General features: G+C 36.5%; 1 protein-coding gene across 2 annotated transcripts in view; it reads left to right on the top strand.

Moving 5' to 3' along the window:
- SLC4A10 (solute carrier family 4 member 10) overlaps nucleotides 1-13,979 on the top strand; it is a 119,109-nt gene extending 105,130 nt beyond the window's left edge. For both annotated transcript variants that reach the window (XM_035571482.1, XM_035571473.1), the window contains exons 20-25: nucleotides 362-430; nucleotides 2,767-2,940; nucleotides 3,587-3,709; nucleotides 7,304-7,371; nucleotides 9,258-9,374; nucleotides 13,913-13,979. In XM_035571482.1, the coding sequence (XP_035427375.1) occupies nucleotides 362-430; nucleotides 2,767-2,940; nucleotides 3,587-3,709; nucleotides 7,304-7,371; nucleotides 9,258-9,374; nucleotides 13,913-13,979 (618 nt within the window). The remainder of the gene's footprint in view (nucleotides 1-361; nucleotides 431-2,766; nucleotides 2,941-3,586; nucleotides 3,710-7,303; nucleotides 7,372-9,257; nucleotides 9,375-13,912) is intronic.
- Nucleotides 13,980-14,338: the final 359 nt, after the last annotated feature.

Here is a 14,338-nt window from a genome sequence, read left to right as displayed (position 1 = left end):
TATCTTGAATAGCTGTGAGGATTATAGTTTTACTATTCAGATACTTTCTCCTGAGCAGTCTTTTAAGTAAAACATTTAAGTATGAACCAAACACATTTTTCTTGTAGTTCTGTTAATTTTAATAGTGAATAATGTACATTGTCCTCAGAACTGGCCATGAGAGAAAAATAAAGCTGTAGAGACAGATTCTTCTTTTGCTTTGTGATCTGAGTAGCATTATTAATTTGTAATTGAGTGAATCTGAGTTTACAACTTGTCTGATTAATGCAGGCATATGGCACTTTGAATTTCAACTGTTTAGCATTTAATATTGTTAAATGGTATTTAATATACTCGTCCCTTTCTCTGTTTATATGTGCAGTTTATTCCTATGCCAGTACTTTACGGAGTATTTCTTTACATGGGTGCTTCATCTCTAAAGGGAATTCAGGTAAAATGGATATAAGTAGAGTATGCTACTGATGATGCTTTCTATTAAATGTGTAGCTAATTTTATTATATTATTTCATTCTCTTTTGTATATAATCTTAGAGGAATGTAGCCAACCTTAAATTCTTGAAAGTGACTCACTTAAAAAGGAAAATGAATTCCCTCTAAATATAGAATATTCCCTTTAGGTAATGTGCTCCAATTTTTTTTGTTTTTTTAGGTGCTTATTTTTCTCTTCTCCCTTGGTATATCAAGGGAATTTTGGTTGTGGCTAAAATCTGAGTAAGAACTATCAAGATCTCTTCCCTCTCTCGTGCTTCCCCATTCACTTGCTTGCCTACTTCCTTTTCAGCTTCCAACTTAGTGCTTTGTAGTGGTGCACTTGATCTTGAACTTGTCTGTATGAGGCTTTTGGCTAACTGCCATAAAACTGACATAGGTGAGATTCTGAAGATATTTCCTGTGCACATAAATGCCCCAGGTAGGGAGGTGGAACCGTTGCAAGACCTGTGCTACTTAATTTCTGGTCTCAGATATGTAGGGCAGGCCTAGACAAAAGGCAGCATTCCTGCGGTGGCCTTAAGTGTGAGCCTCTGTCACGAGCCAGACACTTCAGCAGTCAGGTAATGATATTTTATGAACCATTTCTGCTGGCCTACAACAGTGTTAAATGGCACAGTATTTAAATCCTTTAGCCCATCTGACACAAACACACTTGAAATTTCAAGTGTGCCTTTGTTTGTTACTGAAAGTTGAGCTATTAATACACATTCATAGACCATTGAGAAAGATGACATGGCAAAAGCACAAATTGTACTGTGCAAGAGGTTGTTGAATACAAAGAATAAAGAAAATGCCCAATTTTTTTCTTTATTTAAATTTTCAATTGTGAGTTTAAAATGACCTTTTTAACCTATTATTCATAGGCAAAGCTGACAACATATTTTGCTTTTTGATTGGTATTTTCTATTCAGAGACTCTTCTTTTATAACTTTGCCTAGGTCTTATTTGGGTTGAAATTCGAAAAAGTGTAGTTTGGCTTTTACTGCTGTTTATAGATAAACTTAATATGGTTCAGTTGTTTCTCAGAACTATGGGCAAGCACTCTATTGAGAAATATTTTTAAGACATGCTAAAATCTGGCTATCTCTACTTGGAAAAGTGCATTCCCCCTCATTTTCTTCCTCCCCCAAGTTGGGACAAGGAATTGAGATTTGAAAAGATGGCTTTTGTGGGAGGATGTGCCTTTTGCTGTTTCTGTGAAAAAGAAATCTGCTCAAATCTGGCCAAATTATAACCCTTTAAAAAATGCAGTTTTACATGCACAGTAAAAATTCCTGAAACTTAAAATTCCTAAAGATTGTGTGAATACAGCATGGCTCATTCCCTCAGGGAGAGATGGTGCATCACCATCATCAATGAGCTGCGGTAGCTGACATGAAGTTTTGGGTCAGCATGGAGACAAGCAAGTCTGAAAAACAAGAACCTGTCTTGTATATTCCTAATGGCATCGCAGCTGACTTTCTGGCTTATCTTTTTTTTTTTCTTCTCTGATTTTGTGAAGAAAGAGTGCAGTATGCAACAGAGAGCAGCTTGGGATAAAGTGTTTAGTGAAGTAAAATGAAAAAAATGGAGTTGCATCTGCAGGAGATAAAAGACTGAAAAGATCCCTCAATGATCAACATTTTGTGTGCTTAAGGAGCAGAGCTCAATTCTCGGAAAACAAATTTTGAGTGTGTAAGAAAGGCAGAGTAATGGTGCATGTACCTGATGGAATCAGCAAGCTTCTGTCCATTTTGATTCACAGTAGATTCATATCTACTTTGAATTCTGGCTTTCCATAACTTTAAGAGTTCCTGACCTGAAATCCTAGCAGTAATTTTTTAAAGTAACTGTTTCCTTTCTGTGTAATGTATTACACAGTAATGAGCAGGATTTTTCTTGTAGGGTGGCTATACAGAATGTAATTTAGCGGACACTGGTACCTCAGCACATCTACAATCTAAGGAGACAAATGCATAATAAAAGTGAAAGGAACTTGAGAAGTATGACTAACCAAGTAATTAAATTTTACCTAAATAATACGATTCTCATTCTTACTCAGAGAACTTTGGCTCAACCATAGAGAAGATGAGTCTTTTACCACTGTTGGACTAGCATAGATTCATGGCTTACAGTTGTAACTGAAGTAGTCCCTGTGCACCCGAACTTTTGCATGGTTTTTGCCTTTAGAGTAACAAGCCTGAATCTTAGGTATTTGTGATATCTATAGGTAGTGTATGAATAACTGCGTATTTTGATGCTTATTTTGATACACACTTAAAATTTCTCTTACAGCTTTTTGACAGGATAAAATTATTCTGGATGCCTGCAAAGCATCAGCCAGATTTTATTTATCTGAGGCATGTTCCTCTTAGAAAAGTCCATCTCTTCACTGTAATTCAGCTGAGTTGTCTTGTACTCCTGTGGATTATAAAGGTTTCAAGAGCTGCCATTGTCTTTCCCATGATGGTATGAAATATTTTTATTTCCACTAGAATTCCATTTTCTTCTCACTTGTGGGTAATCATTATTGAATAAAAAAAAATTAACTGTGGAGGGTAATTACAGTATTGCTTCTCTTCAGCGTGTGAGGATAATTCACACTTTATAAGCAAAAGTTCTATGTATAAACTCTAGTTTGAGTCTAGTTTGCACTTAGTTGATATCTGTGGATAGCCCTACTCTATATTTCTTAGAGAAAATTCTTCTGAATTTTTAAAAAATCAGTTTGATGTTTCTGTTAAGGTGTAGTGCTTAGTTGTTTTACTGAAAGAAAATTCACTCACTAAGGAAGATTGTTTATTGCATAGAGGAACTTATAGTTCTGTGTCTTGCTGGGAACAAAAGAAAAATATTCTCTGCTGCTTAACTAATCTTGCCTTGATTATTTCACTAATTGAAAATAAAAGTTATCTACTGAACCTCAGTCATTGTTAAGTCATGCACTATCTGAACAAAGGAAGTCCAGGTGTTGACATGTCCAACTAAAATTCCAGGATAAAAGGATAAAATTACAGCTGTTAAATGTGGTCACTTTTGAAAGTGTTTCTCTACAAGTGTAAATACCAGTTTTACTTGTTTAATATCCTAATTCTTTGAATAAATATCTTTACAGGTCCTAGCTTTGGTATTTGTCCGAAAACTCATGGATTTCTTTTTTACTAAACGGGAGCTCAGTTGGTTAGATGATTTGATGCCTGAGAGCAAGAAAAAGAAACTAGAAGATGCTGAGAAAGAGGTGGGTCATGGTTTAAAATATGTGGATTTTGTTTTGTCTTGTGGTGGGGTTTTGTTGTTGTTTTGAAACACATTATCAATATTTCTTTCAGACAATTAGAGAAAGTTCTGTAATTAAAGCATATTCAATGCAAAAAGTAGATTTGCTAACAGTGTCCAAACTGCAATATTTTCATGTTTTATATGTCATTTTAAGGTTACAAATCTAAGAGGCTAAGATGTGGATGTCTATCAGATGTAGAATCTCGTGCTGCCATAATGTAGATAACATCGTATCAACAGCACTGTTGGGGATTCCTCCTGAGACCCACTCAGCTGATGGTGGAGTGATGAACTTGTCTGTAGGAAAGCCCTCGGGTACTTGGGGTACTTTGATGCTTCATTGGGACTTGTCTCACCCCTGCTGGCAATGTTGAGGAGAGCACTGCTGCATTTCAGTGTCATGACATGTCCCAGCTATTTCTGAGCCATACACAGGTTGTATGCCATCCACCTCTGCCCTCCCTGCTCACCTGCGTCATAACCCTGTAGCAGTATCAATCTGTTATACCCTGGACCAGCATTTCTCTTCTGCTACTGCAGAAACAATTTACTTTCACTTTCTAATGAAAAAAAGGACATTGCTTACTCCTGTTAACCAAATCTTTTAGTTACAGCCTGTGGCACAACCGCCCGGGGCCATGACTGTTTCAGATCTGGACTCCTTGTCTCCTTTCAAGGAATGTACATGAACAGAGGACAAATCCTTAGGCATTTCCACTTGGAACATTCCTGTATTCTGACAGTGAAATGCTGATAACTACTTTCTGAATGTAGTTTCCTAATCAGTTTTGCATCTGACAGTATTTCCCCCTAGCCTGTGCTTCATGAATAACTTGTTTGAGTATCTCACAAAACTGTGGTAAAATAACTTTATATGTAGGGGACTGAGGTCTTTCTCCTGTGTCACTGGTATTTATAGCTACATGGTCAATGTTACAGGACATTAGTACCATGTCCCTAAGTCATGGGTCCAAACAAATGAAGGACATCTTGACAGAGAAGCACTAACTGCAGGAGCAGTAAGAAGAATATGTCAGTGCCAGGTTATTTGAAATGTCAGTTGTGTGTCCTGCTCTAGCGCTGTTGAATAGTAGTTGCGGCAGTGGGAGGTGAGGGTGCAGACTGTGCCGTGTGGTATTGGCAGGCTGTGGTCTTTTCAGGCAGGAGTGCTCTGGGGACAGTCAGGCAGACAAACCTCTAAGGGTTCCCCTGAAGACCTCTGCAAAGGCCTGTGACCCATGAGGCATAAGATTTTGGTAGTACAAGGGTACCGCAAGAACTAGACAATGTGAATGGGTAAATCAGCAATTTATCCTCAGGGGTGCCATGAGGTATCTGAGACCAGTGAAATGGTATGGGTAAGGATTCCCCCTGGTATGTCTATATGCAGAAATAGGACACGAGCTAATAAGTTGAACATATAACCATGAAAACTAGTTTTCTCTCCCTTTTGCATTCTTTTGTGACCCTTGACAACTCACTGCCTCAGCTGTAACTTGGAGAACTATAACTTTACTTTTTTTGACATATGCACCATACTTTAATAGACTACATTTTCAGAAAAAGTTTCTACCTAGGTGATAAGTATCATGATTATGATTTACTATTTAGTATGTGCCTGTAAAACTACTAGGTTGAAGTTCAAATACATGATTTGTTTTCTTCCCCCTTGAACTGAAGCAAACCAGGGTGTTGTTTCATCACAGTATTTAGCTGTTGTAACAATTCACAGTAACCAAAAGAAACCAAAGTAGCTCAGTTCTTGTGGGTCTGGTTATTGGAAAGAATTATTTGTTATCCTTATGTTTTGGTTATATGTCACTTTCCTTCCCGTGCTTGATAGGATGGCATCAGAAAACAAAACTGGGAAAATCTACTGGTGTTACTTTATTTCATTCACTGTCTATTTTGAGAGCCTATTTTTACATATTTTGGCATTTCTAAATATTTGGAGCTATTATTAAAACTGTTCAACTGTCAAAAACTTACGAAGCTGTGAAGCCTGGAAATGACAAAATTAACTAGTAATAAAACTTCTGACATGTAGCCTAAGGAATTAATTGGAGAGTTGCTATCACACAGCTTTTAAAAATAGAAGTATTCAACCCACAAGAATATTCAGAAATATAGTTGACAAGATCTGAAACTTATTTGATTGGATCCTAATTTCATCACTTAAGTTGTTTTTATATTTTTAGGCCATGTTTTTCCGAGGCCTTCTACATTTATAGTGGATATTGTATGTGCCTTCTCATAAATCTTCCTTTATTAGTCACTTTGTTTTAAATCAATTATGGCTATCTGAGACAGGAATGAACAAAAAGAGACTTTTCCCATTTGGAGAAAAAAAAGAAGAAATTTTAAAGATAGTTGTAATAGTGAAACATGGAGGACACTGCAAAAATTCTTCTGGCTGTTTCAGGTTATACCAGCTTACCAGTGTGTGAGGCATGTGGGATTTTCAGTGCTCTGCCAGATAATGGCAAGCCTCTCTTTTTGGGAGAGCCACTGCCACGCTTTCCAGCGAACACTAGGGTAAACTGTTACCAAGCCATCTAATAAAGGGGAAGAAGAACCGGTCTCTGGCATCTGCCACACTCACACACACAGTGCGACAGTTTATGGCAGGGTTTGATGGTTACATCCGTGTGAAGGCACATTTAACTTCCCGGGAGCTGCCTTGCTACCCATGCAGCAATTTACTTTGACAGTTCACGTGATTACAAGACCTGGGTGGGTTTATGTGGAAATCTGTGGAATTACCTGCCCACATGGTTGCCTGTTATTTGGGCCGTAAGCCACTGTTATTTCAGAGGTTTTGCTTCAGAGCTAACCTCTTGCAAAGGCTGCTGCAGTTTTCCTGACCTAGTGGTGGTGGGAGCCTTGAGAATCTTCTTTTGGCACATGTCTGTGAAGCCCTGAGGTGTTATAGTCTGAAAGACAAGAGACTTGCTTCCCTTTGTTCTTGCAAGCAGGACATGGTCCTTGAGAGATGATGTTTTGTTCTCCCTTCCCCCTAAGATAATGATTTCCTGAAGTTGTCATTATGGGACAAAAGGCTTTTTGTAGATATATCTAATTCTCTCTACTCCCTGTCCTCATAGAAGTCTTTTTCCTGTTTAAATGAAAACTAATATTGGTGTCTTGTTTTACTACTTTTCACTGCAATAAAACTTTTGTCAGCTTTAAGACTATGTGCACAAACTTAAATTTGGCTTCCCTAATTTTGGCACGTTAACGTTGCTATGTATATGTCCAGTTATGCATGATTTTTAAAAATACACCGTACAGTTGCTCGCTCAGTGTAACTGATTTTTCTCTTTATTACAAAAGTGTTGCCTCTATTTGGCATTGAAAAATAACTTTAAATGAAGATACAACTTTAAAATTCGAGGCAGTTTAATCACAAATATTTAAATTAAGGGTTGGAAAGTACGTTATTTCAAGAACTATTTATAAATACTTAAAGAAAAGGGGGCAAAGGTTTAAAGTACATAAAATTTACTTTTCACAAGATCATAGCCTGTCTCACATCTAAATCCCTTCTTCCTAGGAAGAGCAAAGTATGTTAGCAATGGAAGAGGAAGGGACTGTTCAGTTACCACTAGAAGGACATTACAGGTAAAATATACATTTCCTCTTTTAGGTGAGTTGCAATTAAACAAATAAAATAAACGTGCCACCATATTTATACTTAATGCTCCCTGAATATTAGGAGAATGCATGTCCGATAGTAGAGTACAGCTATGTGAACTGAACCATATACTGCAGCATTTAAAAAGCTTGGTCCCTTTCTAGTAGTTCCATATGATCTCACTGTCCTTAGGAAAAGACCACACTACGTCGTTTTCCCTCGGACAGGACTTGGGTCAGGCCATTCATGACAAACCTCGGCTTCTGACAAGCACAGTGTGAAAGGAAGATGAAAACTTTCACTTGCTTGTGAAAGCAAGTCAGTTCCTTCACCCTGATGCTAGCAGAGACCAGCAGTGGTCTTGAACGCACTCCAGAAAAACTAGGTTCTTAAACTATCATGTTTTAGAACATTCTAATTAAGATCCTAGCAATGTGAGATAGTAAGTGAATTAAGAGCTGTCTTGATGAGGCATAATTCAGGGTTGGAACAACTGGAAAAGCATGAAAACCTGTGTTATAGATCGTAATAACACACCTGGCCAGCCCATGAGGACTTACTCTCATTTACAGTTTTCAGAAAGTTCTTAATAAGGACAGGAAATGTCTGCTGATTGGAATCTCTGCACTAACACGAGTTCACAGGAACACTATCTCAGAGTGGCCATCTTTTATATTTCAATATGAAGTTATCTTAACATATCCTAAGGCAAATAGTTGTATTTTACTATCTGTGTGTCTGAAAAATCACAGCCTATTTCCTGTTTTTGATTCACCAGATTTCTAATGTTTTGTTTTATTTTTCTTCTTCTGTCTATACCTTTTTGTTCTATTTTATATTAACAATACTTACCTCAATTTATCTCGAGCTGTGATCTATATTAATCTATAGTGTGTTTACTTAGGTAAACTTGCCTGAATAGTATGTAAACTTCTGTACTGGAAGGGTTACAGGCCTACAGCTAAAAAAAAGAACAAAGACATTGGTTGATAAAGTGGTCTTGTGTCATCCCCCCAAATGCAAAAACAAGTTTAGTGAGGTGTTATGGACACTCAAACCATATGTAAGCCATGAAGTCAGGAATAATGTCACGCTCATAAAACGTTTAAGGCTTTATTACTTTTGAGTGTATAAATACATGTTTAGAGCAGTCCAGGTAAAGCTAAGGGCGTAATGGCTACACAGTGCTGCTTAAAGCTACTGATTGCCTTGTTTAATCAGGGAATTTTTTTTTTTTAGACCGCTTATATCTTTGACTTTCTCAAGGTTTTTGATTACTTTCAAATTGCTTTCAAAGCAGCTGGAATTTCAGAACATAAGTACCTTGATAACTGTTTGGAGCTCTTAGGATTCTTGTTTAATCCAGCTACGCCAGTGGCACACTGTGACATCTTGGGCAAATATTTAATTTCACAGAAGAAAAGAAGGAGAGGGGTTGGCACCCCATTCCTGTCAGCATTCAAGAGGCAATTGAATATTGCACTTCATAATATGCTTCAACTTTTGATTAGCCCTGAAGTGGTCAGGCAGTTAGACTTGATCTTTGTAAGTCCCTTCCAACTGAAGTACTCTAAATTCTAATTTTTTCTTTGTCTATTAGTTCTAAGTCACACAATATATTTTATTGATGTTACTGTGATTAATTGCTGTTGGAGGAGGAAAATACTAAAAAAAAAAAAAAAAGTGCTAAGATATATTAAGAGAATATTTCAGTAATTGTTAAGGATTCTTGAAGTTTAACATGATTTCTCAAATTATATTGTGCATATTTATTTTCATCACTATCAGTTTTCGAGGGCTTATGTAGAGTTAATAAGTAACAAAGACTAATTGCGTATTGTTTTATTGTGTATTTACTTTTATTCTTGCCTAGAGATGACCCATCTGTGATAAACATTTCTGATGAAATGGCTAAAACTGCTGTGTGGAAGACATTGTTGATATCCTCAGAGAATGCAAAAGAAAAGGAGTCAAGCTTTCCTTCTAAAAGGTTTTAATTTTTTTTCCTCTACTACATTATGCTTTATATATTGGACTCAAGCCAATATTGAAACATTTTGCTAGGGATTAGAAAGATTTCTAGCATCTTGGAGTTTTAATTTTTGAGGTTTCCTTTTACTTTAGTTATTTCTAGTCAAAATACTCTAAGCTCAAAACACAAATTCACTATGTATATTTATAAAGAAAATCACAAATACTTGCATGCTACTTAGTTACACTACAGTGGAACATGAAGTTGAACATGCTTGATGCTTGTGTAATGAACCACCAGCCTACACCTGGATATTGCACAACAGCTGTTGTGTTTGTTCTGCTTGCTTTTATTTTCTCCTCTTGAAAAAGTAGTAGTCATTACTGCCCTGGAAATATCTGTATGAAGAGCCCAGAACTCTGAATGCAATCTACCAATATTTGGAGTGAAAATAATTTAAAGATTGCATCGCTTCTGGTCATTTTTTTCTGCCTATTTCAGCTGGACTCAAACCAGATAAATACCTTTAAAGTTTAATCCAGACAAATGTAAAACGAACCAATGATGTTCTGTCTGTACTAGAGAATTGTGATGGGGATAAGGAAATAGTAAATACAAGCACAGTGCTATTGTAAGAAAGATTTTCCAGTGTTTCCGTAAATTTTAAATGTAACGGTACTTTCTACTTAATTGTTTCATATCACATTTTTGTCATAAGCTCCCCTTCCTAATCACTATAGAAGCTGATTCCCCAAAGGTAAGACCCTGTCCCCCAAACTCTTCCTTTATTGTTTTTTCCAGTTCAAAGTGGTGTTGCCTACACAATTTGTGTTATTTTTGGGGAGACAGAATAAAAAGAAATTTCAGATAGGAATACAAAAATGTTGACTTCAAAGCCCTTAATATTAAAATTTCATTTTTATTATACTAAAAGTAGAAACTGTAGATTTAGCATATTTAAATGCTAAGTATAATTTATTCTTAGCATATTTTTGTTAGTAATTCGGTGACTTTTTAAAATGCAAAATTCTGTCCATTTCTAAATCTAATGTTCAAAATAAGTTCCATGTTTGAAATACCTAGTTATAGCTTTATGGTGAAGGGATGCATTGAAGGAAAAAAGATTTTAGTCAAATACTTTTTTAAATTTTGTCACCCCAAAATGGCATGCTGCCTTTCAGTGTTGTTCCTTTCCCTAAACAGCATAAACAAGATTAACAGTTGATGACCATCTTCATTTTAAACACCCATGGAGCAGACCAATGTCATCATTTTACTGCTATTTTAATGACAGTCAAAATAGCATTGTAGTTCTGATTTATCTTCCACCCTACACGTGGGATGAAAAGGATCCCATAACAGTGAAATCGGTCTGGTGCATGGGCAAAGGATGTACAGTATGATTTTCTTACTGTATGTGCCTCCGCTGCCCAGGCTGTGAAAGTTTGGAGAAAGAGAAGAAAGTGATGTGGTACATTCACAGCCAGTGGGTATGCAGTAGTTTTAATTTTTCTGGTAGATATTGTTTTCTTTGATAGTACAATCGATTATGTAGACATGTACTTTGTTTTAACCTGAAATTTTCAAAGATCCTTTGAGCAACGAGCATCTGCAGAGACTGTGGCTCAGACAACATACGGGTAAAAGACAATTTGGCCTTTATGCTGCAGCAAAATAGCAGATACACCTTAGCTCACATAAACAAAGACTCAGGTGAAAAAAAACTAAGGGATCAGGGTTTTAGGTATGAGTGTCTTGTTGTAAGTGACCAACTTGAAGAATCTGAAATCCTGATATTTTCATGTGCTCTAGCTTCTCTCAAATTCCCAGACAGAAGTAGGTTCAATGAACTTTAAATTTGCAAGGCTTGCTTCTGATAAACAAAGCCACAGAAAACATTATTTTAGAGACAGAGCTAAAAAAAAAAAATAATCTTGAATGCACATAACATTATATGAAAAATTTGATCTTAGGTAAGTAATGAATGAAAAAATGAATGCTTGAAATGGTATCAGTCATGAAGACAATTCACTGAGGGGTGCCTTACCATAGGGGGAAAAACATTTCATTTTCTTGTTTTGAAATTAATTTTAATCATGCCTTTAAAGTTCAAATACAGAAGCATATAATAGTCCTGTTTCTGTTGTCACATCTGTTTTCTTACACCAGCATCTGAAAATATTATTAAATAGGGATAATTAAATAATGATACTGTACTGTGATTGCATGTAATGCCTTCTGTGTAGACTGACCAATTGACAACATAGAATGATTGCTGGAATACATCAGCTCTGGAAGTTCTTCCTACTTATTAAATACTGAGTTGACTTGACCAGTGAAAGACTGGTCAATACTAAACTACAAAGATCTCAGAGATTTTGGGTGAGAAGGGGTTATACGAACAACTTCTCAGTATGATTTGAGTATCTGTCATAAGCCCTGGCTCTTTGAAGTAGGGGAGAGACAAAGTGGTATGTGGTAATTCTTACATAAAAGATTCATAACAGTATTAAGTCTTTGAAGGGTGGACTTGCATGAGATTTACTTACTTAGCTGTTGCCTAACCATACAGGCACCTGAACTCTCCCTTAATACCTTAATTTTTCAATATTAAAGTGTCTAGGGAGCTAAAAGTCTGCTTTTGGGTATGGCCATGATATAATTGATCACCAAGGCACCTGTCTGAAACATAACCTTCTTTGGTATATGTAATTAAATATTCCTCTGTCTTTGTCTATAATATTAAGCCCTTCAGATAGTTTCAAAACATATGGAGAAGATCTGACCATATATAAACAGTAGTCCTAGCTGCCCTTTTAAAATATTGGAGAAAAAGCTATTATGTTGTAGCTGACACAAATTCCCTTTTCTGTCTGAAGGTAAGCAAGTCTCATATCCCAAACCTTCTTTTTCATGCTTGTTAAGAGTACTTAGTGGGCAGGGAGGAAGAGTGCTTAAATACCCTTACAGCTCCACCAGGTATGTGTTTTACTGGTGTAAAAGATTGGACTTGTCCTTTTTATTTTACAAATTACTCTAGGCATTAATTAAAGCCCGCATCTGCAGGAGATGCAAAGCCTAAATAGGAGGAGACTTTCCTGGTATCTACACATAAAACCTCGCAATGATATGGACTTTAAGACACACTACGCATGCTTAGTGTTTGCTTTACTAAGCAAAGGTACTTTCTGCTGGCTGTACTGCTGCAATTTAAATTCACCCCCTAGGAATTTGTTTGCGTACCCTTTGTGTGCAGGAAGTGTAGCATACCCAATCCTATCACTGTTCTACAGAAGGTGACAGATTTGGCAGTTGAAGTGGCAGAAGTTGGTATTCTTTAGCTATTTCCATTAACACCTCTGGAAGCTGCCATAGGCATAGAAGCAAGCTTTGGCTGAACTGAATTGTATCCTTAAAGCAATTTTTATGTGAAGAAAAATGTCGGATGATTGTAAAATTGTTCATGAATCACCTTAAGAATTTGAGAATTGATCGTGCTTTCCTTTTAAGCCTTGTGTAACTCAGCCTATTTCTCATTCATTCTAGTTAAGGAATTATTCCCATGAAACCTGGTAGGTTATGTGCTTGGTACAGGTTTGTTCTCAGAAACACGTTTAGATACCCTGCCACTCACTCTTTGTTGAAGGCTTGATTTGCCTGTGTTGTGGAAGCCTCTTTGCATTTTTGTAGCGTGATTAAGACTCGTTGCAACAACATGACTTTTAAAAAAGTTATTTATTTATGCTGTTGTAAATTAGGACTCTCTTCACAAAAATATATAAATAAATCTGCTTTGCACATGTATTGTTTTCTGTAGGCAAATCAACATTGTTTTAATTGGAAAAAAAAGCAGAATCCAAATTTGAACTCTGCTTCAGAGTTCCTGGTAATATGGCTTTTACATGATTTAACTTTCAGGCTTATTTAAAAAACAAACAAAATAACATCAAAGGAAACACACCAAATGCATTATTCCTTATATGTATACACGAGCAAGTATACACTAAGCTGAGCTCCAAGGGGGGAATATTGTCATCCCCCCTGCCCCTCTGCTACTGTCATTGCCTGCTCTCTCCAGTGAAGGCTGAAAGCTAAATATTACAGTTATAAATTGGCTTGCCCTTCTTTAGTTCTGAAACATTCCTTCCAAATGTATGTTGAGCAATGTAAGACATGTTAAAGAAAAGTAATACTTACTGTAACCTCTTGTTTGTGCCATTAAGAAAATGCTGGTATTGTCTGGGAATTGTATGTTACCATTACTTAACTAACTAACAGTTGTATTTGCCAAGAACAAAGAAGTGTCTATCTTTGCTTGCATGCTGGGCTGACTTGTCTGTCTGTACATCTTCAGTTCTCTATCTACCTCGTCACTAAAATGCTGGCTGATGTCTTCTGCACCATTCAACACAGCAACTTTCTCTTGCTTCCCAGTTTGTGCTATGCCGCATGAAAAATTAATCAAAATACCAGTGCAGTATTGGTTTTCAGGTAGATCATTAATCTATATGATACTGCTGTTGCAACCTTTTTTTTTTCCCCCTTTCTTTTTCTAGTGCTGAAATCAGAAAAGAGAAGAAAGCTGACTCAGGGAAAGGTGTCGACCGGGAGACTTGTCTATGACTTGTTCTTCAGTTAATTTTTTTACGAATGAATGAAAGGAGTGCCACAACCACTAAGTATAACTGATTTGATCTTGTAACTTTTGTCTTTCATCTCAAACTAGCACAGGTAATGTAGTGCAATATTTATCTCATTAGCCTTTGTCTAAATGTCTACATTGTCTAGTATTTGTGCAAAAGTTTGCAGTAGCCAATGCAAAAAATCTTGATTTCCTTTGCTGGTGTTGGCCATTTATCAGTATTCATATCATACATTTAACAAACAAAGTTTCTTTCAAATTCAACTTTCTTGTTAATAGATTTGTACTGTATTTTGCTACTTTTCCTGTGTGAGAATACTTAATCTTCATTCAAGATGAA

This window comes from Cygnus atratus, chromosome 6, assembly GCF_013377495.2.
Source record: "Cygnus atratus isolate AKBS03 ecotype Queensland, Australia chromosome 6, CAtr_DNAZoo_HiC_assembly, whole genome shotgun sequence".
Taxonomy (NCBI): domain Eukaryota; kingdom Metazoa; phylum Chordata; class Aves; order Anseriformes; family Anatidae; genus Cygnus; species Cygnus atratus.
Note: the sequence above shows the minus strand (reverse complement) of the source record. Positions and strands in the feature narration are given on the sequence as shown.